The sequence below is a fragment of the Harpia harpyja genome, chromosome 12 (genome assembly GCF_026419915.1).
Source record: "Harpia harpyja isolate bHarHar1 chromosome 12, bHarHar1 primary haplotype, whole genome shotgun sequence".
Classification (NCBI taxonomy): Eukaryota; Metazoa; Chordata; class Aves; order Accipitriformes; family Accipitridae; genus Harpia; species Harpia harpyja.
The window spans coordinates 263,010-288,466 of record NC_068951.1 but is presented as its reverse complement, the minus strand read 5'-3'; the positions used below and the strand labels follow the sequence as shown (position 1 = coordinate 288,466).

General features: G+C 40.2%; 1 protein-coding gene across 3 annotated transcripts in view; it reads left to right on the top strand.

Moving 5' to 3' along the window:
- PITPNM3 (PITPNM family member 3) overlaps window positions 1-25,457 on the top strand; it is a 140,560-nt gene that overhangs the window by 88,113 nt on the left and 26,990 nt on the right. For 2 of the 3 annotated variants that reach the window (XM_052803869.1, XM_052803868.1), the window contains 4 exons: window positions 6,919-7,108; window positions 9,940-10,059; window positions 16,824-17,005; window positions 19,667-19,836. In XM_052803869.1, coding sequence (XP_052659829.1) covers window positions 6,919-7,108; window positions 9,940-10,059; window positions 16,824-17,005; window positions 19,667-19,836 — 662 coding nt within the window. Of the gene's footprint in view, window positions 1-6,918; window positions 7,109-9,939; window positions 10,060-16,363; window positions 16,502-16,823; window positions 17,006-19,666; window positions 19,837-25,457 lie in introns of all 3 variants that reach the window. The other variant, XM_052803867.1, reaches the window with a different exon arrangement.

Below are 25,457 nucleotides of genomic sequence, written 5' to 3'. Positions count from 1 at the left end.
ACCATGTCCTTAAGTGCCATATCTACACATCTTTAAAATACCTCCAGGGATGGTGACTCCAGCACTTCTGCACTCAAATCAAGAACATAACACTGAACTGTTAACTGTGTGTCAACAATGATATGTTTTGAAGTTCCTGTGTGCAAGCTCATATGAAAGGTATCCATCACCTTGCAAAACTATTACTACTATTAATTTTAACAATTGTTATGTGTACGGCAGTAACAATTTCAGATATGCACTCTTTTTGACAATGCTGTGAGATGTGAAAAATGACATGTAACAACTCCTTCGGGAGAGGAAATATGACTCTAGTTATAGTGTCCACTTGGGGATCAGGAAATATGTATACTATTCCTGTGTCTGTAACAAATTTCCTGGTTGACCATAAATGAGAAAATCAGTCTGTCAGTGCCTCATTTCTCAAATTTGTTGAACAGAAACAAGACTAAAATGATATACTGAGAATTTTTCTGCCATTAACCAAAGGCCTAACATAAAGCCTGAGAAAGAAACAGGAAGATTTCTGCTGTCTGGATTGTGCCTCTAGCCTAGGATATATGAGAAAAGCTTAAGGGATGTAGGAGTAAGAGAGGACTGTGGTTAAGGCGTGTTCCCTGAAAGCTGGAAAGGAAACAGCTATGCTGAGACTTTAATCTGACAACTGGTACCTTGTTAAGCATGAGAGGAGATGATTTCTGAGGGAAGGAGAGTGATCTGTGTGTTTCTTTGTCGGGCTGTTAACGCCAAGGAACAAAGGCTGATCTTAGCCTGTATGATTGAGGAGGTGTTACACTTTCATTCCAAGCCTATTAAATGGCCAGGTTGCCTTACAAGGTTTGTGCAGAAACAAAGACCACAGCAGCAAGAGTGTAAACAACTTAATTTTACTTCCCCTCCTGCCCGGAAACAACTTCTCCGTGCAGTATTACTTAACCACTAAATGAATGAAAGTTTTAGCAGGTGGTGAGCAAACTTTCCACTGAGTGCTGTATGATTGGCTTCCACATCATCGTAATCATAATTGATTATATTCTATCAATTCTGGTAGTGTAGTTCTGATTGCGGTCTAGTTCTGGTACTAGCCCCGGCAGTATTCTACAGGATAGCTGAGCAGATACAGAATATTCAGTAAGGGAAAGGATTAAAATCTTAAAATGTTTTTGATGTTGTTATTTGCCCCTGTGGCTCTAGTGAAATGAATTTAGAAATAACAAATGGAATTTTCCATTGGATGTATCCACTTAAGTAGCTGCTCTTCCTCGCCTGCTTTTTCACTCTTGAAATTCACTCATTAAATGAGAGAAGCTTTTCAGGTAACATTTCTTTCCTTAGTGATATTTTCCTTGACATAAATATTTTAAATGGCATGATAGAGAAAGAAGAAAGAAACACATGCTCTTGGCCTGCTTCAATTCTTCTACAAGTGTAAACCAGGAATAACTTGTGAAGTCTGTAGTGATGGGGAGGAGAGAATCAGATTTGCTTGATTTCTTTCTTTTCTAAGCAAAGAGAAACTTCTTTTGGTTTTGTCTGGGGCTTCCCCTAAGTGATGGCTGCTTTTATAGTCTTTTTTTGTTGCAATATAGTGCCCAAGGTTACATTTGAACCTCATGTAGAGCAGAAAACCCTGCACAAGAGTTGAGGAGATCTACAACCACATTTTGGACCATAAGATGCGGGAATGGTAATGCCTCTTGTCCATATGACAGAGTTAGAGAGGAGAGATGGGGAATACGTTAAAGTTCTAAAATACTAGCTGGACTTAAAGCTGTGACATGCATATTGGAAGAAGAGGTGGCAGAGTGCAGACCAGACTGGTGGAAGGTGTGCCTGACTGTTCGCATCAAGGGAGAATACACTGAAACAGCCAGGAAAAAGTGTGTGCATCTCCAAGTTGCTGTCCTGTAAAGCAGGAGGACTGATAGTAGAAGAGGAGGTGAAGCATCAAAGAGTGTTTGGAAGATCATCCTTGCCTATTTGGGCCATGGATTAACACAGGGCTCAGTAGTGTCTCTTAGGTATCCCATAGTGCAGTGCCTGCAGGTCTCAACTATCTGGAAGAAGAGCCGATAGAGTGGAAGGAAGAGTGTGTGCTGTCAGCCCAAATGAACAGACCTCCCACTTTCTTTCTCTGTTTTTTGATTCCCTCTTGTTGCAGCACATGGTATTCAGCCAGACTGAAAATAGCCAAGCTGGATGTTTGAATGTCCTATAGAGTCATTCCCAGCACTGATATAAGATTGGTGTTGCCTTGGTATGTTCTTGTGTGGAGCTGCTTGTGATGTACCCATTTGGGGCTGACAAAAGGAGAGATGATTCCCTGCTCTCACGTTTCTGCAGCTTCATGCCAGCAGCTTTCATAGCCAGAACTCCAGGATGCAGTTGTGGAACATAAACTCGTGTTAAACATTGCATTTAGCAAACTGTGGGGGAGGAAGTGTGTTTTTAATTACTGTAATGTTTCATCAAGGGTGAGCCAGATGACTGACTAAGCAGCAGCACAAGATTTCTTGTTTGGTTTGAATGTATCTTCCATTTTCTGCATGTGCAGTCATAGTGCGTGCCAAGGTAGTACAACCCTCAGTTTACGTTGGCATAGGTATTGAATTATGCTGTGTCTGTGTGCTGAGTGCCTGGGTTCAGAGGGATTCCACTGGGACTTTTCATCTGAACGCACCTATACAGTTCTCCTCCCTGCCTTGAAAACAGTGGCTTAAAGGAAAGGGATCTTTCAGGGCAAAATTACTCCATCTAGTAAATGTTTCAGGTTGTTTAATGTGGTCTGCTCCCATCTACTCCCATCACTTTCAGTTTCCTGTATCTCTCATATAAATCAGAAAGACACTGTTTATGCAACCTGTGTTATAATGCGTGATGGATCTCCTGTGACACTTATCTCTGTCTTTGATGCTAAGGACAGATAAGAGTTAAAACTAAGGCACATTCTTGTTCCAGCTAGATGACTCGAGAGCCATCTTTTCCCTTTTCAGGGAGAAAAATATCCCAGAGTGGACCAGCTGTTACACTTTTTATAGCATATGATTTGATGAGCTTACATTGATTCACACCTCAGACTAGAGCTCATAAATTACAGTATTGGCCAAACTGGAGAATAGTAATTGCAAATTGGGGGGGCGGGGAGGGAGGAAAAAAAGGCCAAAACAAAAGTTACATTTAGGAAGCGAACACTTAAGTAGGAAAGTAAGCATATGAATAATCAAATGAGATGAAAGCGTTTTTGCTGGATGAGTTTGAGAGTGCTCAGCCCCTTGCACGCTCCTTGCACGCTCCTTGCACAGTGGTGGATCCTGCAACGTAAGCTCTTGGTGTTGCATTTTCCTAGTCATTTTTTTAAAATACTTTTATAATTTAATTAGAAAGTGTATGGAGAAGTCCAGTCATTATGATTTGAGTATTTTCTATTCCTTGTTTTTCCTTTATCCTGAAAGTGGAGGAAGTAAATGCATATTCTGGCATTCAGAAACAGCGATAGCAAGTCCCTAGTACTGTCAGCATGGAGTGTAGATAGCCAAACCATAACTGTCAAAAAAACTGTAGTGTGACAGTTATCCAAACAAGTGTTACCATATGGGTGATTTCCCCCACTTTCTCCTCTCACCTCTGCCGTGGTCAAGAACTGCTGACCTGAGGAAGTTTTGAGGAGGGACCAGTGTTTTGTCTTGATCTGCATCTAGCCAGATGCTTTCTGCATTCAGAATAAGCTTTTATTCCCTTGTTCCTCCTTTCCTGCCCCCTCCTCCCTGGGTTGAATAACCCCTCACCCCCCATCTCCATGGTGCAGTCTCAGTTATCCCTGCTGGCAGATGCATCAATCATTTCTCCCCTGGGAGCCAAGTGTACTCTTACACCATGGAAGACCAGTTCTGTCTTGCAGCCTAGTCATTTGCTTCCTTTTATCAGGGAGGCCACCTCCAGCCTTTGTGCAAGTGTGATGCTTCCAAGCTGGTGCTTTGGAAGGACCTCCTGCAGTGTCCTGCCAATGCATCAAGATAACAAGACTTGTGCTCCTCTCAGCTCCAGTGCTGATTCTTTACCTTTTTGTCTGAGCTTCTGTGATGGGTTAACCCTGGCTGGACGCCAGGTGCCCACCAGAGCCGTTCTATCACTCCCCCTCCTTCTCAGCTGGACAGGGGAGAGAAAATATAACAAAGAGCTTGTGGGTCGAGATAAGGATAGGAGAGATCACTCACCAATTACCATCACGGGCAAAACAGACTCAGTTTGGGGAAAATTAACTTGATTTATTACAAATCAACCGGAGTAGGGTAATGAGAAATAAAACCAAATCTCAGAACACCTTCCCTCCACCCCTCCCTTCTTCCCGGGCACAACTTCACTCCTGGATTCTCTACCAACCCCCCCCCAGCGGCACAGGGGGACGGGGATGGGGTTTACGGTCAGTTCATCACACGTTATTTTCTGCCGCTTCATCCTCCTCAGGGGAAGGACTCATCACACTCTTCCCCTGCTCCAGCGTGGGTTCCCACCCACGGGAGACAGTCCTCCACAAACTTCTCCAACGTGGGTCCTTCCCACGGGCTGCAGTTCTTCACGAACTGCTCCAGCATGGGTCCTTTCCACGGTGTGCAGTCCTTCAGGCACAGACTGCTCCAGCGTGGGCCCCCCACGGGGTCACAAGTCCTGCCAGAAAACCTGCTCCGTGGGCTCCTCTCTCCACAGATCCGCAGGTCCTGCCAGGAGCCTGCTCCAGCGCGGGGTTCCCACGGGGTCACAGCCTCCTTCGGGAACCCACCTGCTCCGGCGTGGGGTCCTCCCTGGGCTGCAGGTGGAGATCTGCTCCACCGTGGACCTCCATGGACTGCAGGGGGACAGCCTGCCTCACCATGGTCTTCACCACGGGCTGCAGGGGAATCTCTGCTCCGGCGCCTGGAGCATCTCCTCCCCCTCCTTCTTCACTGACCTTGGTGTCCGCAGGGTTGTTTCTCTTACATGTTCTCACTCCTCTCTCCGGCTGCCGAATACCGCCGTCCCAACTTTTTTCCTTCTTAAAAATGTTATCACAGAGGCGTTACCACTATCACTGATTGGCTCGGCCTTGGCCGGCGGCGGGTCCGTCTTAGAGCCGGCTGGTATGGGCTCTCTCGAACACAGGGGAAGCTTCCAGCAGCTTCTTACAGAAGCCACCCCTGTAACCCCCCCCGCTACCAAAACCTTGCCACACAAAACCAATACAGCTTCAGCACTAACACTTAGCATGTCCTCTGTGATAAACAACTTCATCTCTTCCGTACGCTCTTTCAGTGGTCTGGATCTCTCTTCCTTTGTGTTGTGTCTATGATAACAACAGAGGTCTCTGCAGCTGCAACCTTTACAATAAAATAAATTGGAATTAAAAAACCCAAACCCTCATTTCTAAGCCAGTTAACTGCGACTGTCTAGACAACAATTGCTCAACTTCAGTTTGATTTATATTCCTTCAGCCAAGAAAAAAAAAATTACCAGATATTTATTTTTCCATTGACTCTGTTTTGTGTAGTTCTCTTGTGAATATTGTTTGCATTTTACTTTTATTATGAAAACATATGCAGGTCTTTTTTTCCATTTCAAACATTCACTTCATAATTTTTTTCCTCCTGTGTTTCTCCCTTTCTCTTTCTGAGGTGTTATGTGGCAATTGTTACAGTAAATGAGGCCTTTTTATTTAGGTTTTTAAGGTTCGTTTTTAATTTTTGAGAGTTAGTATTCATAACTGTATGTTTGCTGTGCATTTGGGTAATCTAATCAGCTGGCAAAATGAAGCCGTGTTAATTGGTAAATTGACACAGCTTGGCAGACCAGCTGAGCTCCAGGACATGGAAACTGTTATACTACTTTGGATGAAAAATACGAAATCATTGGAGTGCTTCAGCAAAAGACAAGTGTGGAAATGTCCAGTGAGGTTCAGGACATGAACACAGACCAGCTTCCATACTTGAGCATCGCAAGTTTTCTGCTCTTCTTCCATTACCCTGGTAATAGTCTCAGGGATGCAGGTTTTAGCAAAGACATACACTAATTCCATTTCAGGCATCTTGCTTTTTAATATTGTGATAGCCCACCAAGTTCCTAAAGAAAGTGACTACAAATTAGTGTTGAAGTTGCCTGCCTGCTGCTTTGGATGAACTTTGGATGAGCTGAATTATCCAAAATACTTCTGACTTTCCTTTATTCTCAAAAGGACAGTCAACTTACTGTAAGAGAATCTGGCACACGCTAATGTGCCTTGCATCTTTGGTGCTCTGTAAGTTGTTTTCCCCACTCTTCAATAAAAATCAGTCAAGACACAATCGGCAGATTTACTGAGAAACTTGCAGGGTGCACATCCAAGCTAAAGTAAAGCTGACATCCTATCAAATTTAAGCTTGCGTTTTCAGTTTAGTCACCTCCTTTTTGCAAAATGTTACTATGCAAACATTTACATATGACTTCAGAATGTGTGCAGTTTTGTTCCATCTTTCTGAAAGGATGGGACACTGGGAGAAATGGGTTTATATGCTTTTGAACAATACATCTGTCACGCGTGTGTTCTAGGAAACAATATTCCATTGTGATGATAGAATCCCATTCTTTGATGTACTAAGTTGTTATATGAAAAAAAAAAAGCTGAAATGGAAAAATCTCTTTGTTGTTCTAAATTATGTCTACTTGTATGTGGAAAAATTGCACGAAGTATGTTTAACTACAGAAATGCCTTCCAGCATGATCTCATTCACATAAAGCAGTAACTCCTTGATTTTTTTAAGCAGTTGAATTCTGTGAGAAAATGATCCTTCCTGTATTCTCTCATTGTGAACTGCAATAGCCAACCCATTTCTGTTGATAAGTAACTGTTCATTCTCTAATGCTGTGTGCTGCCTCTTGCGTTTTTCCTGACGACAGCATGTCCTTCTCTAGCCTAAATCCCTACAGCTATGATGAGAGCTGTCTCAGCAGCAGTGAAGACCACATCCCACTGGCTGCCTTGCCCTTGCTGGCTGTTTCTTCCCCTCAGTACCAGGATGCAGTTGCCATGGTGATCAGTAGAGCCAATCAAGTTTACAATGAATTTCTCAAATCTACAGATGGGGCTGGTTTTAATGGACAGGTAGGACTATTTTCTCTTACATCAAATTAAAATTCCTTTGGAGCAAGGCTGTTTCTTTTTAACCCATTGTGTTGAGGGTTTTGAGTTATGAGTGTGGGACAAGATTGCAAATATGATGAATGAATTTTAGCATGGGATTACCTATGCAAAATGCCTTCTCGGTGCCCAGCATGAGAAAGACACTTCTGGAATCCTGTGCAGTATCTAACCTGGGCTTACTCGGTTGGTAGAAGATACTATACCTTCTCCCACAAGCATTTTGACTCCTAAGCTCTTAATAAGTATTGCTACAAACACTGGTAATGTGCAAGAGCCTTACCTGTGCGGTAAGTGTGGTATGCTAAGCAGTGAACAACCATGCCAGCCCAAGACAAATAATAATCTGTGTTACTGAGTTCCTCACATACCTGCTATAGCTGATACAAAAGTTGGGACATCTGACTAAGAGCATAAGGAATCCAACATTTAACTATTGCTATTTCTTTTTTGCCTCCATCACAGTAGTAATAAAACAATTGACAGTAAAGAAACTTAGAAGACAAGTGTTGCAGATTTTCTGTGTAACTTTGGGAAAGTCACATAGTTTTTCTGGTGTGACCCACTCCCCAGTGAAGTCACCTGCAGACTTCTTCTGGCTGACGTGTCACAGTTACTCTTCTTCCTTCCCCATCTTTAGACTACAAAAACCAGTACTTTCATGCTTCACATAGAATAAATATGATACTGCTACCCTGTGTGAGTTACTGAAATTATTTTGTGATGAGGCCCTCTACATAGCTGGAAACGTGCACTTCCTTAAAGTACAGTGACCTGCAGACTTCAGAAAAAGGAAAAAAAAAAAGACACTTAATATAGGGTACAGTGTAATCTTCGATGGAAAGCATGTGTTTTATTACACAAACAAATTATTTTCCATAGCAGTCATAAGATTATGCTGTAGCATATCAGTATTTTTAGACTAAAATTTGGTTTTAAGCCAGTTTTAAAATCCATAGTAAACTGTTCTTGCTTGAAGCATAAAAGCAGCCCAGCTGCAGTGACAGAAAATTATGAAAGGTGAGATTATGTAAAGAAGAATTATACCAGTTACAAAAATAATTGTGAAAACAATTCTCTCAATAGAAATTGTTACAGGTTTTTTTTTCTTTGACAAAGCTACAAAGAAGTCTCTTTGGTGTGTTTTACAAACCATATATATTAATCTCTCATGTTAAAAAGTCTGCATGACCTCTGTATGCTCCACAGAATTTTCGCCATCAACAATTACCAGCATTGTTAAAATGGAAGTGACTTCTCTGTGGTGTCTACAGTGCTTTGCTTTGATCCTTAGATAAAAATCTCAACTCTGCCTCTGAATAAGTTCTGTACTTCTGAAATACATACCATATAACCTGACCCCTACCCCGTGTGTATCTTTCCTTTCATATTTTGGTCCCTTCTATCCATTTATATTGCAAGTTCATTAGATCAGAGATTGCCTTTTTGGTTTTATACAGTATCTGGAACAAGTTAACTCCATTACCTTAATGCCAATAATAATGAGGATTAGAAATGGAATGGTAAATTGAAGGAGGTACTATATAATCCCCCACAAAACGTGCTGTTAATTTTATTAAGGTTACCTGTATCATATAATTTTCAGTTCTTTGGGGACTTCATTGTGTAGCATAGGAATTTGAAAATCAGAGAGTAAATCAGCATGCTGTTCAATTGTATACAACTTTAGAACAAGAATTGTCTTAGGACAGATGTTAACCTTAATGTATTTGATATTGTATTTTGTAAAATGTTTTATCCCAAGAAATGTACTCAATTAAGAGTGTGTGTTATGTGGAGATGCACTAAGGGAATTTTGAGGTTTTTCCCTACCTGCATCTTGAAGCACTCGCTTTTCCTAACATGCTTCACTTTGAAGAAATCATGCACAACATCCTGTTATCCAAAACTTGTAGTTTAGTGTTGTAGCCAAGCTGAATTAAGGCTAAAAGCAAGTTAAGGTTTGTAAGGAGAGGTAATGTCTTCTGTTAAACTAATTGGAATTGGGAACAACAGACTAGATGTTTGCTTGAGTTTGAGAATTGGAGAGAAAGGGTTGCTGGAACCTGTGGAACTGTGGGGATTGTTACCAAGGAGAAATGTAATACAGCTATTACTCATCCTCAGACACAGGCAGGGGAGACGGAGAGAAAGAATTGTCTCCTGTGGGATAGGGAGGTGTTCAGTGGAAATTGGCTTGTGAGGTAGATTCTAGTGTGCCATAAAATTACTCCAACTATTGCATTCCCAATTTTAGTACTCTCTGTATTTTAATTCCCAGGTCCAGACTTTGAAGGTAGTTTGTATGTTTATATTAAATGTGAAGCAAGAGTGAATCTCTCTGCTTAATACCTCATGTAAAAGTTCCATTCCCTTGTCCTGACAGGGGAGTACCAATCTGGTTTTAATCTGTTGAGATCCTCTTCTTTGTATGACTCTGAAGGACACGTTAAGTGGCTTGAAATCTTCGTGAGGCCGGTTGTCCGGTGATCTGGACTTTTCGAGCTGGAATCTGGCTGCAAGCAGCTAGAAGAATTTGAGCCTGTTTGGCAGGACTCCCAAAATAGTCAAAATAGTCCCTGGGACAGATATTTTTGGCATAGGGTATATGGCTGGAGATAAAAGGAAGTGGGAGAAAGCGGCTACACGTTTTCAGCTGCAATAGGAACCAAGGTGTAAAAAACCAGGAACAAGGCTGTAAAGTAAGACAGCAACTCCCCTGCAGTGCTGTGATGCTTTTTGTTTCTTTTAAAACACTTGCTACATCTCCCCAAAAAATCTTTTTATTTTCTCAGGTGTGTCTCATTGGTGACTGCATTGGAGGAATTTTGGGCTTTGATGCCATCTGCTATAATTCTAATACAGCTGACGAGAGTCGGAACAGTAGCAGGAGAGGAAGCATCAGCAGCATCCAGGTGAAGAGAAAAAATCCACACAGCTGAAACCCTATAGATTCATTCCCTGGAGGAAATCAGCTCCATATAAACCAGAGAAAATTTAAAGATTTGGTAAATTGCCATGATAGCACAGGATTTTGCTCATATATCAAAAAATTGCTGTGTGAAAATTAAGTCTGCAGCTTCAGTGTTGTGATAAACAGAAATCGCTAGTGAAGGCTTTACCTGTAAATCTGCAAAGTAGGGTTATCAAGTGCCCTTTATGGTATCCCTAACTGTAGATGCAAACAGGTCCTCTCAGTAATCTCTGGTAGGCTCCTGTTTTTTGCCAAAATCTTTTATCTTTCTTTTTGTAATCTTTTTATTTGTTCACATAGGGTCCGGAATGCATTATGCTACTGCCTGGGGGTAGTCTAGCATGAAAATGTATTCATGAATAAGTTTTAGTGACTGGTGAAAGAATGCTTCCTTCCTGATAAGGAGTGCAAGTCACCTGAGGATCTGTGAATGTACCACTGAGCATAACAGGGTCTATATGAGTGCTACATTTTGAGAGGAGGGAGGATTAATTCTCTGATCCAGGAAAGATTTCATGATAGTACAAGCACAATTTTTTAAAGTAATGCTAGCATGTAAGCTTCATTATTGTGTTCAACACTTAAGAAAGAAAATTGAAGTTCAACTAATCTTATGTGCTTCAGACTCAAGTGGATATGGAGAGGGGGTGTGGTGTATTAGAACTGACACTGAGTGAAGTGCCCACACTCCATTCTTTGATGGTTTTGTGACCCTGGCCAAATCGTTTCATCCCATGACTCTTTAGTTACCTCTCTCCTCAAAAATGGGCTCAGTGATACCAACCTGCATGGTTCAGTTGAGAGCTCTGTATGATGGGAATACTCTTGAGCAAAGAGACATCCTCTAAATGCCTCCAGGAAAGAGAATTACTCACCATTAATAACATGGCTCTGGATTCTCAGCAGCCAGCCTTTGTTAGTACTAGCACTGAGGACAGTGCATTGCAAGCAAAGTAAATGGAGAAATGGTCCTCCTGGATCCCAGTCCTACAATGGGGTTGGTTGTGCAAGGGCTGCTGATGAACCTGAGAGTGGGGATCAGCCTTTAGGGAGTACAGGTTCTTTTGACTTCCCTGCTCTTATAATTTCAACTTTCCTGTATTCGTGTCTTTTCTGATACCAGAGAGCTTCTCTTCCCATTCCTCTCTCCATCTTTTCCCTTTTCTCCTTTTGTCTTTATCTCTACTACTCTGTGTGTTCAGAAAAACTAAGTATTCTTTTCCTTCCTTGTGTTGTCTTTCTGTCCGTTGTTCTCAGCTTCCTCCTGTGAAACATTCAGGAGGACTTTTTTTTTTTTTTTTACTGGGTTTTTTTTTTTGTTCCCCCCTTCCTTGGTGTCTCCAGTAGAAATGGATCTCATTGGAAGAGTTTGAGATGCAGAAATATGAGAGAGTTTTTCACTTTACCATTTCACAAATGTCAGGGGTGTTTGTGAAATGAAACCAGTTGGAAATAAGGATGAGACAGAGGTACTTGCAACCATTGCATTTTATTTTCTGGTTATAAACAGTGAAAATAGAGTAAATTAGGTTTATATAGTTACCTTCTTACTCTGTTTATTTCAAAGTGGTCTATAATAATAAGCTAGATTGGTGATGCAGTGACCATTACATTCTCTGAATAGTTCACAGTTTTAGGCACTAGAAACTTCCTTTTGGAGAGAGAGGGCCTGTTAATTTAATGAGGCAATGTATATAAGGAATTAGAATGGTGCATTCTTCTACTGCCCCAGGTGAGTATTTGTTGGTTTGTGTGTTGTCGTCTGTTTTCTGTATTTTAGTTTCCAATATACACTAAAAATCATATCAGGATTATCCATAATAGGTAGTGACTTCTACAGTGTTGGCGGAAATGTGAATGATTACTGAGATCATGATGATTGTTGTGTGTACGTGCTTGTACAGGGCAGTATTTGAAAATTTACCTGCATGTTCAATAAAAGAATCTGCAGTAGAGCAAATGTCACTCTGCTCAGACCAGACTAGTAACTCTTGCTCTTTAAAAATCAGTTATGTTTGTAAATGTCAAAATACTTAACAAAGAAAGCCAGTGTTGTTGTCATTGTCATCATATCACTCCTTGGGTTATTAAAGGACAGAAGGATGAAGTGAACTTGGTCCATCATCAGAAGCGGAAAATGAAAATCTTGTATTAGCAATCACTGTACTTGGTTGGGAATACTGTCTCTTAGAAGAGGAATATGGTTCTTTTTTGTTGCAACAGCTAAAATACTCATAATTTAAAGTAGACAACTCTTCATTAGGATGAATGGAGAAAGTGGAAGATTTGCTTCACATGGATCAAGGATAAATAAAAGCCACCTATGGGTGACTAATTCAAATCCCAGCATTGATACCATTTTACTGCAGATGAGATTTTAATTGTGGCGTGTGGGGGAGTTGAAAGAGCTTGTAGCAATGGAAAATAAGCTTTTTAACTGTTTAAAATGCAGTGAATAGTCTCTATACTGATCACCTCAACCTTCTTCTAAAGTGTTGCCTAATGTCTTTTTTTTAAGTGGTTTAGTGTATTTTTCAGAACTATATCTCACTCCCTGATCTGGCTGATATAAATGCCAAATTGGGTCAGTCTGTTTTGCAGCATACAAGAAAGACTGTGTCATGAAGGTGAGCCTAAATGCTCAAACAATTGAGGTAAAAATCTGGTCAGGTTTTTTGAATAGGTTTGAATACGGGATTTTTTAACAAGACTTCCCCCCCCCCCCCCCCAAATGTATCAGACTACTATAAATTTGAACACTTTCTCTTCACTGTGACGCCACAGTGTGCAGACATTTTGACATACTCTTAGCATCTGATGTCATTTTCACCATTCAGATGCAGAGAAGGCCCAGATGGTTTAGCGAAGTTAATTTCTCAGCGATAGTTCTTCTCACCAAATAACCTTCTGTCTCTGTGAAATGGTTGTCAGACTTTCCCTATTGAATGGCTGTTCAGTAACGTGTGAAATCAATTTGGTCCCAGTTCAGTCCTCAAGGGACTATCACATGAACAGACTGTTCATGGGATAAAAGCCAGCTCCAGAACTGGCACTAGCTCTAGTCCTGGGTTCCCTGTTCTCAGGAATAAGACTAGTTATTCACTTGTCACAGAAGCCAGGAGGTCCTCTTGGCTGTTGAAGACTATAGGTGGAACAGTGTGGGAAGGTTCATCTTACAGATCATATACTGCTTCTGTCTTGGTTTCATTTTCCTGCAACTCATCTGCATAATTCTGGAGGACAGATTAGGTTCTTCAGCATCTCTTCTTCACATGAAGTCTCACCCCACGTGCACAGGGCTGCTAATGTGCTCCACTACTGAGTGAGGTTATGGGAAGTGCCTGTCCTGTGAACTTGTTCTTTCTGTAGCTTCGGAGAAATAGATTCAGTTATCATGTTTTCCATAGTCTGTCTGCGTGACTTTGGCCAAGTCTCTTGATCTGTCGTGTCTCAGTCCTCACCTGTAAGCCTTGCACTATTTCTCACATCCTCTGTTTTGTCTAGTTGGATTTTACACTCTTTGCAAGTTGCTTAAAAGTACTGGACATGATAAAGTCTACTTTCACTTGGGGCATTTGCTGATAGGAATTGTGGAGAGTGTTCCAATGACACTTCAACAGTGCAATACAGTGGCATAATGCTATGTCCAAGAAGACAGGTGCAGGGAGCAGTGGTGGAGAAAATGTAAATGAGCGTGGGGAGAGAGTTGTATGCAACAAGGAAAAGAACAACTTTGAATCCTGCTGTCTTGTACAATGCCTAGCCAATTTCCCAGTGATCTTCCCTAGGGTCGTCTCACAGAGATCTAGTCCCTTGTCCTTCTAAAACTACTTTTGTCTTCCCTCACTGAACTGTGTGTGCCATGTATGCTGTGGAAGACCTGAGTTTTACCCATAGAAAATCAAGTTTAAAATGTGTTGATTTTGACCAAAGAAAATGAAGGCTTTCTTCTGCAGTGCTACAATAGCATGCCATGTCCTGTTAACTTGCTTTAGGTGATGATTATTATTGTAGAGTTTAACAAAACAAAAACAAACAAACAAAAAAGGCAGCTACCATTCTACTGTGTCTCTGACAGAAACGTTGTGCCCAGTAAATCAACAGGCACAACTGAAATGCTAGGTATGCTAGGTTAACCTTAATGATAGCAGTGCAGAAGAGGGAGCTTGATGCTCTTCCCACATAGTTGTTCTGAGACTGTCAAACTCTTGCAAAATTTGACCTATCTGAGATTGTCTTATGATAGAAGAGAAGAACATACCCTCTGCAAGGAGAACCTGTTACTGAAGCTTAGAGGACAGAGGTGAATTGTTGCCAGCTTTCAGGGATAAAGATATTAGCTTCTAGCTATTAAATACTTTAGAGAAACATGCGTGTGACTAAAAGAAAAGTGTTTGGTGTTATGTTACTGTCAACTCTATGCCTTTCCAACAGCCAGCCTTCTTCCTGAGACCACCAGGAAATCAAGAGACCTAAACAAAAATATTTAATCATGTTGAGTTCCTTTTATCTGCTTTCTTGCTCTGGCACCTTCAAAGGTTCCCATTTTTCTCAATCTAATCACAGGAATTCCTTTTTAAAAAGTAATGGGAGCTGAGATGCTGACGTATCTGCCATGTGATTTTAACAAAGAGAGCCTTAAAATGTCACCAGGGTTTTGATGAAACTCTGAGCCTTGACAGCACTGATACGGTTTTCAGAAGTCACTCATGGTATGATGTTTAAGAGCTTGATCTACAGCCCATTTAAATCAATGGATTTATCACTGCATTTCATGGGCTTTGGTTCAGTCTCTAAAAATTCCCTTTCAGCTATGTGTATGCGGATTCACCTCCATTTTGTGTGCCACCATGAATATTACACCCTAATAAATTTATTCATAGTAAAAGCACCAAATTGGAATTTTAGACAAAAGTGGCAATATACTTGTAGCATGCGAGTTACAATTTAAAATCATAAATATATCACATTTTCATGGCACTGTTGCTTGGGAACAAGCTAGAGATCAGAACTCATCATAAAGGCTAAGAGGTAAATAATTACCTTTTCTGAATCAGTTTGGGATAATGATGAGACACGAGCAGATAAAGAAATGTTGTTCACTTACTTTCTTGAGAATTCACCTATAAGAGGTTAGTCTGTAAGAAACTATGTCAGGAACAATTTGGTTATAGGAATTTTGGCTTTGAAAGGTCCCTGGTGTTCTGAAGAATAGATATAGAGTTGCTAAAAAGTACTGATGTTATAACAGAGCTTCAATGTAAGGTTGTAAACTGTGGGGCAAATCAAGCTACATAGAGTCAGTGTCAGGCTGAAAAAAAAGTTACTGGTTACATAAAAAAATACAAGTAGGGCCTGGAGCTGGTTCTGGCTTGAACTCAATGGAAGTGCATATTTTAGGTGGAGACTTTATTTTGGTTTTACATCGCTTTAGAACACTAAACAGTGCGGGCAGTCAGCTGCCAACACACGGCAGGAGCCCTCATGCTACCTGGCCCTGTGAAATAGTTCTCTGCACTCATTAACGCTAACAACTACCAGAAGTGAGGCCTAGTTTTAACATTGTAGATACATTAGTATTATGCCAAGCAAGGTCCTAATCTTGCACAACTTTAATATGAAAGTTGGCATGATGTGAATTTTGCTATGTTAGTATGAAATGCAGAAAGAGATTCCTATGCGCATGTTGAGTTCTTTCATTTTACCATCACAGGAATAATAGCGTGCGAACATGCTGGTCCTAAACTAATCTTCTGCACGCTATTAAGATGCCAGTGCTAGTTGTATCATATCATCCTATGAATTCTAGTACTGCATTGTAAGAGTCAGTAGAATGTGGATGAAAACCAATAATTACACAATTAGAAGGGGTTTAACTGTATCTGTTCTCCCAGTATGCCTTGTTGATGTTCGTATCTTTGAAGTTTTGTAAAAGTAGATGTCAGGCATTTTCACACTGTCTTATTTTGTTGATCCAAATAGAAGGAGATTTACAAAGAACTGGATTACACAGTTATTATAAAGAACCAGATCTTGCATGCCTCATGCACCCAGATCTCGTGCATGAATGGGCAGATTCAGTCCGATGGCGTTTGTTTTGAAAAGCAGCATTTGTGTTGGCTGCTGAAATGGATGCAGGAATAAAAGTCTGGGGGCAATAGGGATACATCAGGGAGGATGCTGGTGCAAGCTGCAGAAGTGCTGGAGGAAATGAAAAAATAAATAAATCTATTTCCTATTTCAAGGGGTACCTTAAAGATATGGTACCACTGGTCTCCTCTTGCATCCCGCAGAAGTTCACATTCTTAAAAAATAAGGTCCCGCATCCATGGAACATGATGAGCAAGACCATTAATGTTGTAATGGGCATTTTGTGCACTCAGGTAAGACCCCTTCTGATTACCTTATGATATTTATAGTCCTCTAAGAATGGTGAAGTCATGAGGGATAAAGCTTTTGTGTTACTCCTCCCCCCCCCCCCCCCCAAATTCCTGATTCTCCTTCCAGCTTTTAGGCTATACATCGTAGAGGGAAATTTAGTCTTCATCTCTTTCCTTATCTTCTACTGCAGAAAGAAAGTCTAACCCCTTCCACCCTTTCTTGGATAAAGTGAGGTCAATTGTGTAAATGCAGCCATTTCATATAAGCTCTGTCATATTTTGGTCACTGTCTAAATCTTCCTTTTACTCTGTTCGTTCTCTGAAGGATAATCCCCTCTTAGCAGAGGACTCCAGTCTGGGTGGCAGCAAACGCCTGAGCAAAAGCAATATTGACATCTCGGGAATCATGGAGGATGAGAAGCCAAGGCAGCCGTTGCCTAGGAAACAGAGTGACTCATCCACCTATGACTGTGATACTATAACCCAACATCATGCTTTCCTGTCTAGGTAACTAGTGTTTGATGACTGAGTAAAAGAAATAGGCTTGCCATTGAATGGAGCCTGTCAGTACCAGAGCAACAGAATCATTTTTATTGTTTGTGGTGTGTTTCTGGAGGTTTGCTTAAAGTCGCTGTATACCTCTCAAAGAAAACCATAGATATAGTGGGCCTAGTATGAACTTACTCACATGTGGAGAGTTTTTTATTTAATCTTTATTCAGCTGTGAGAGTTTTGAATATGCAAAACTGAATGCAAGTAGTTCCATTTCTTCAGTGCAGCCCACACAAATCAAGATGGATGAATGCATTATAATTCTAAATTTCTGTTACATTTTTCTTTCTAAAGATCTCTCTGACTTCACTTACAGAGTTTCTATTATTCTGTTAAGAGTGAGATAACTGCTTTAGTTGCTCCCATTGGTCTATGACCTATTCAGGTCAGCTTTAAAACAACAACAACAAAAAAACCTGCATAAACATTTGGCTTAAATGAAGAGGAGGTTGTGGGAGGAGAGTTGACTTAATAGCTTTCCTGGATCCTAAGAAACCTTTAAAACACAGATTTGGTGGGAACATAAGCATTCCCTTTGTCTCGTTGTTTCTTCCTGTTATAAGCTATTTGGTTTTTTTACTTACCTAAGTTCTTTGTGCTTTTTTTCCTCTATCAATCATCTTATTTCCTTTATTTCATTGGGAGTGATGCAGAGGGAGAAGTTTTATTGTGTGTTGAAGTTTCAGTTCTGCTACAGTTGAGTATAGTGCAGACATACTACTGTGCTTTACTTCAAGTCTGGCAGCTTTGTTAGTAGCAGTTTAAGGTAATTTTATTTTCTTGCTTTGACTGAATGTACTTTGCTTTGCTTTTGTTGACTATTCTGATCTTCTTTTCAAACCATTGGGTTTTCTGGATATCAATATGTTGTAAAGCGTCTTCCCTCTGAGGCAGAATGCTTGTTTTTCGCTTGTCTGTGATTGAAAACGTGAAGATGTTTTTGGTCAGTCACTTTTAGGTTCTTGTATAGAAGGAGTACTGTATTATGTTTAAAGCACAGTGTTGGCTTATATAAAGCACTTCAGACTTGGGGGATAATAGGGTAATTAAAAGACAAAGATAACAGTGTTCTTCCAAGCCTTTTTTAATTTCCTCTTTATCTATGATTTTAAACTGAAAGCTTTACATGCAGCTGTACTTAAGCAAGCCAACAGAAAAGTGTTATCTTCCATTCACATTTTGGACTCCTCAAACTGTAGGCTGTTGCTAAGCTATTGAGGAATAGTTGGACAAATACAGCCTAAAGATGGCAGAAAAAATTCCTTGGTAAGGTAAAAAGCGGGGGGGGTGACACAGGGACCACAAATCAAATGAAACCATGTCATCCTCTGACCCACCCTGTACATAGAGAGAGATTCCAAGCATTTGGTTTCCTGTCTGTGAGACTTGCATAAGATCATGAAGACTTTTTTTCCTCATGAGCTCATTTACTGCAGTTTAGAGGTAGTGTGTCAGTGTGAGTAATGAGGTTACAAAGATCGCTCTTTCACACAGGCATGTCCTTGTCCTACACACTGTGGTTGTGTTTCAGTGTGTCAGCTTGTGCTTTTGGTCCAAGTGCTTTTGGCATAGAGAGGTGACTCCTAACTGCTGTGCTGCTGATGGATTTAATTCTCGGCTTTCTTCATTTCTACCGGAAAGGGGCCCTAAGCTTGGTCCCCGGAGTTTTGGTTAATAACATCAGCTTATAAATTGAGAATGTCACTAGGTTCTCAGATTGAAAGAGAGGCCTGGTGTCTTGGCCTGATTCAGGACCAGTCTTCAGGATTTCTGGATTCTGATCCATGCTTGGCCACTGATGCAGAGCATAGCGTACAGATAACTCATGAGGCCTTCAGTTACAGCTCTGGTTGAAGTCAGCATGGTCAGCATCTCTCAGTCACGCTCTGCACGCTCTGGAGGCATGTTCTGCTCTGTCTCATGACTGGACAGCAGGTGTATATGCTACTTTTCTGCTTCTGAATGGAGTTATATTTCCTCTCCAGCAGAGCTGAATGAGGGGTGAGTCTGTCAGTGAGCGATAGGTGATCTGTATTTACCTCATGCATGTATGGCATACAAAGTAAATGAAAGTGTTTAAATCACTTAAAAGATTAAAAGCTGTCTATAAGCATCACTAATTTTAACCTGTAATGAATAGTTGAAAACTAGTGAAATGCTAGTTCATAGCTCAGGGAATGGATTAGAACAATGCTTTTTATGTACCCATGTAACATACTTCATGACTGCAATCTTTTACTGCCGTTGTCCTTATACAACTTGAGTTGCTTAGAATTTGTAGCAGAAGTTTCAGAATAAGCTTACATACATCTGTACTGCTAAAAGGTAGGGGAGGTAAAGTTCAATCTTCAGAGTCCTTGCGTAACTTACTAATACGTATTCTGCAGAATAACTGTAGAAAACTCTTGCATGCTGAAGGTAGTAAACTTACTGAATAGTTGCACAAGAAATCATGATAAGTGGCTGCTATACTGCAATATCTATCTACAGTTTAAGGCATATTGCTTGGATCTAGATACAGCTGCTAGAGCTTTCTAAGCAGTCTGTTTTGGGAATGGATTTTTTCTCTGGATGCCCTCTTCATTATTGTTGAATCAGTGCATTTTCTTTGCTCAGCATCCACTCAAGTGTGTTGAAAGATGGTGCAGACTTTCCTCCTGTGAATTCCAGTCTCTCAGAAGTAAACCTGGGCCGATTTGAATTCGAGGTGTCTGATTTCTTCCTCTTTGGATCGCCGCTTGGTTTGGTGCTGGCCATGAGGAGTACTGTTCTGCCTGGCCTGGATGGTAAGCTCTCTCTGGAGTTAGAATGCAGGCTGCTTAATGACCTTTGTAAACAAAGAGACTCATAGAAAAGGAGGTAAATAAAGGAGCCTGGTTAAAGACTGGGGGGCGAGGTAAGTTTCTTCCTCTAAAAGATGGGAGTGTTAGCATAGGTAGGTACTGAGGTGATGAGGGTTGTTCCGGGGGTGTCACTGCTCACCAATTTACAGTAGTGTGTCTTTTGCTCTGCTGTTAATCTTATATTCCATGTCATACAACATGAAGCTTACACCTCACCAAGGATCAGTCCTTGAAAAAGATACCAAAAATAACATCTGTGCTTGGTTCAGCATTGCATCTTGTTCAAGTCTGGCTTCATGGGTAAATTTGGCCCCCAGCTGTGTTGGTTGTGAGCCATTTTTTCCTCTGGTAACAGAGCCTACTGGTCAGACATGTACAGGATTTTTTTGTTTTATTTCTAAATACATCTGGATTTTTTCAATTTTTCAGTTTAAGTAAGAGCTTACTTTACTTTTCAAAATTCAGTGCGTGTTTTGCCTCTTTGCATCGAATGAGGTTTGGTTAGCACAGCATCTTCATAGGAGATTATATATATGTTCGTTTATCGGGTGAGGGAGAAAAATCAGTTGCAATAGTGAGAAGAGACAACAATTCAAGATTCCCAATTTTTTTCTTCTCAGTTTATAGACTTTTGAGTAATGTCATTTGACTGAACTTTCAAAGTCACATTTGATTGCAGGAATGTAATATAAACTGAAAATTATTTTACCTGCCATAATTAAAAAAATGACCAAACACCTGTCTTTCAGAGCCTTTAGAAATCTGGTAGGATTTTTTTAGCAAATTCCATGGACTTACAAGAAAGCGTAATTAAACTCCCATTTTGCATTTCATTCTTTGTATTTGCAGTACTAATTTTTCTTCAAATAAAAAACAAAACCAAAGCTCAGCTAAAAAGAATGGGAATTCATATATATTTTCCCACAAACTGAGGCTTTTTGCTGCTGTGAAAGAGCTGTCAGGGAAATGAACAAAAATTACATAGGTGATGGCTGGCTTTGAAAACTGCACTGCAATTTATTTTTCTGTCTTAGGGATTTCTTTCCAACATTAGCAACACTTCCCTTGGAATATGGTGGGGGTTTTGCTGGGGGGTTTGGGGCAGGGAGTTAAGGGGTTTTTTTTTGTAGGACTTCATGTGGAAAAATCTGTCAGTATTAATTTACACACATGGAATCAAATTCTTTGAGCTAGAATTTGTATTTTTGCAAGATGTCGTGGTTTCCATTTAATGAATCAGAATGGACACATTTACTCTGGAATCACATATGAAATAGAGCATGCATCTGTTTTGTTAGATACCTTTTTAGAGTGAGGACAAATGCTGATTAGCAGATGCCAGTTACTGCACAGTAAGTAGAAAATACTGGCAGTGTTTGGTACAAGAGTACCTCAGTGGCAGACATTGACACATCTTTTCCTATAGCCAGTGGTGGCTGTTAGCAGTTGACTGTGTGTGGTAAGCCCTCCCATCAGTCAGTCCTGATGAGCACAGTTAAAATTCATGGTTCACTTCAAGGGAATGTACACATGTATTGAAAATGTGTGAAAATTTAATGGAATTGTGGCTCTTTGCAAGAGGGATTGCTCTGAAGTGATGTACTTTTTCTGTGTAATTCTCTGTGCAATCTGACAGTCTTCCCTTGAATGCTGTGCTGCATATGAAAGGATTTGTGTGTTCAGAATTGTGACAATTACATTTAAAATTCATTGTTGGCCATATAAACATGCCCTTTAGAAGTAATGTTGGATTCACAGAGGTGAGAGCTGCCTTCCTGGAACCTTATATTGTGAAGTAGGATCACAGGGACAGGGGAAGCTCTGCAAGTTGATCATAACCTTTCCCTGTCTGAAATCCAGGCAAAGCATGAACAAGGTAAAAATGAGGCTACTGGGATTTGTCTCAGGTGGTAATTTTAAAAACAAAGTGACTTACCATATTTTGACTATGTTTTGTATGAGGCCATAATGCTGTTTTGAACTTGAAACTCATCTGTGTTACTGGGGAAGGCTGCAAGGCAAGAGAAGAAAAAAAGAGACAGCTTTGTCCTGACTGGTAAGAAGGAAATTTCCAAAGGTTACCACAACTCTGATTGCTGTATGTGCTTGCCATTTATTCATGAGAATGTATCAGTAAATAGAAAACATAATGTCTTTAAGTTCTGATAGCTTCCTTTAGCAAGATATCTGAGACATGGCTTATGGACAGTGAAACTGGTAAGATTGGGGCAAGATATAATGTGTCTATTCCACAGTTTCCACTTGTTACAGGAATCTAAAGCAAGCTCTTCTGCACAGCAAGTGTTCCTGTTACCTGTTTGGAAGGAATTGATGGACCATACAATTACATTTTTACCTTTAGATACCGGAAAGCAAAGAGCAAACGCAACTTCTGAGTCCTTCTATAATATTTTGGTGGCAGCTCTGTTCACAGGTCAAAGGTCCCTTCTCATATTTAAATTTATAGTGGGTGAATGACATAACTATAAAGAATTGGGATCAGGTAGAGATGGATGGCAAATTTCAACGCTTAAATACTTTACTGGACTGGGGCTGTATGTTTCTAAACTCTCTAGCTAATAGTCCTTCTTTCCCTAATCTCAGCTCTGGTACCCTCCAGACACTTTGACAGGAAAATTTCACATTAATTACTGGTATTTTAAACTATTTTCTTCAAATTATCTCTCACTTCCATCCTCCCTCTGATGTCCTGCAGGGAGCATGCTTTGAGAGCAGCTCAACTGACCAGCATTTCAAACACATTCCAAGGTGAGCAGAGTCTACTTGAAGCATAAGTAGTCTTTAGAGGTACATATGATAACAGAATCCCATTTTAAAGTGATAATTATGGTGCAGTTGAGAGGAAAGCAGACAAGTTGAAACCTATCATGCAGATAGTTGGAAGTTAGGTGAGAAGAGTTGGGTGCCCTTTTTACTGAAATGAAAGGTAGAAAGCTACCTGGAAACGTGAGAAATAAAATTCAGGATATTTTCATTTATTTGTTTTGTTAGAGTCAGTTTTTGAAATAAAATGGAAGAAAATTATATCCAGAGGTTTGCCTGTTCTGTCTGCAGAACAGCTGCATTTTGTCATGTTTTACTTTCTGAATATTTATTTGTCTTTACACTAATAAGAGTGTGGCTAAAACCAAATCTTCATTCCAATTTTTTATTTCCTTGCCAAATGCCTTTTAATTCTCTTCTGTTGAATATTCTGTTGGTCCCTTAGTGCTTCCTTAACAGTTCTTCTGGTTACCCTCTAGCACTCTTTTCTGTGGTCCTCCCACTGTCTAGTCTCAGTTCTTATTTTCTAAAGTACTGATCATTTGTGTGTCTCTGCCAGAGTCTTCCACTCTGTGTGCTGATTATCCTTGGATGAGGCTTGCTACCCTATGAAAATGTGTTTTTTAGAATTCCAAATAGATCATGAGCATCTATCTACATCCACAAAGTGGCGCTGTTCTACCTTAGGATGGTTGTAATAGTAGGGTGTTTTGCACTTGCTCTCAATAGGAACTAATACTGCTAAATGCCACAGTAGTAGGAAGTAATCTCCTTTGGAACATGTTACATTCCTTTGCCAGGTTGGAAGAGGGGTATGAAAACAGCTGATAACTCAGAGGACATGCTTTCTTGTTGCTGCTAAATACCATAATTTGCCCTATGCTAACAACTTTCATAACCCTGCTTTTTGCATTCCTGGCTTGCTTTGTCTCTGTCTGCCTTCTGTGCATATACAGAAGGCAGACATATACAGAAAAAGTTCCTGTACAGGAAGTATTAGAAGGTGCAATTAGGCAACTGATCTAATTTCGTTAAACACTTCCCTTATGTTTAGCTCTGACAGTTAATATTAAGCGTAATGAGAAAGAAAGAATAAACCAATATACTACCCACTAGGGAAGGAAGCTCTAGTTTAGTAGGATAATACCCAGTTTATTGCTCTACTTCATAAGCACTAGATCCCTAAATACAAACGTCAAAGTTATAGGCTTGCCAAAATATGTTTTTAATTACAATGCAGTGCAATGCTTTACCTCACAGAATGTATTTCACAGTACTTGGGCTCTGCAAGAGAATTATACTTTCCTTGCAAAGAATTAATTTCTGCTGTGCTTAAATGCTCTCACACAGGTGATCTGTTTCCATTTTTTCTGGCAAATACTAAGAACAAAATACAACTTGAAGAAAGCCATCAAAAGTAGTCTTGGGTCTTGGCAGTCTTGCTGGTGTTTCCCTTCTGCTTCTCTTGTGATGCAATTAACTGGAATACATTGGAGAATTTACTCAGTTTTCATAGCACAATAAACTGGTGCGTGCGTTTTGTACCCTACTTGGAGACTATGTTAAGAAGAAAGGGTACTTGATAGTGGTTCCTGGAGAACTGTGGAAAGGTACTTCACAGAAGAATCTCACAGGCCATAGTTTTTGTATATGGCTGGCTTAATGGTGCGAAAGGGACAAAGGTGGCATGAAGCTCCTATTTATTTGATAGTGGGAAAGGGAAAAGATTCTGTGGTGTCCTCAACAAGCAGTCTTACTCTCTCCTACTTTCTTTTCATCTGCTACCAGGAGTGCTGATTGATGCACAGAGCCATCCTTTCTAGAAAAATCAACACACAGCAGACATCAAAAGTAGGTTTTGGTTATCCTGCAGCTGGAAACCTGGTAATTGCCACTGATAACAATCTTAAAATGTTTTACAAAGAGAGCGTGGGGGGAAAAAACAACATACAAAGCTTCACTTAATGCCTCCAAAGACACCCACATTGTTCACTTTGTGTGACAGAAATCCTGTAGAATTAAAGAGATGTTGCACCATCCTCAGAGTGAGTCAGTGAATACAAAATACAATGCACACTGCATGTCCAAAGAAGAAAAAAGTTTATGGTTTCGCAGAACTGGATCGTATATAGGTATACTCTTATTGGAAGATTTGTCCCAGAGCATTTCTTGAGAGGCTATAAGTATGGACATCTTCATGACATGAAGATAAGTCTCCTAGACAGTTTAGCACAAAGCGCATGCAGTAAAGTGGTCCCCATGGCTGTGATTCATCATCAAACTCAGAGTATCTTGAGAAGGTTTTTGCTATGAACAATAAAAGGTTAATTGTCTTACTAGTTTGAAAAGAAACATTGTGTGCCTGTGCTGTAGCCTTCATAGAACAAACACTCATATAGAATAGGACAAAACAAAGTATTGCTCTGACCTGTTCATGGCAATGCTGCTATTACAACTCAGTATCAATCTTTTAAGCTTAGAACTTGGTAACATTGACATAGTCTATATCAAGATTTGTCTCTGTATACCTTTAATAGCAGCAAGCACCAGAACTTGAATGTTCAGAGTCCTTCCAGCAACATGGAAAGCACTTGAGAAAACCTGTAAGAATGTAGTGTTTTCTGTTGTAGTTCTTAGTGACTCTCTGTGACTGCAGCAGAGGAAGATGTACAGCATCAAGTTTGCTCATTGTAGTTTTGCTTATGTACAGATACCTTGACTGTTGCACTTGAAAATTAGAAAGAACCTAAGTAGTGTGGTTTTGATTTTCTTTTTTTTTT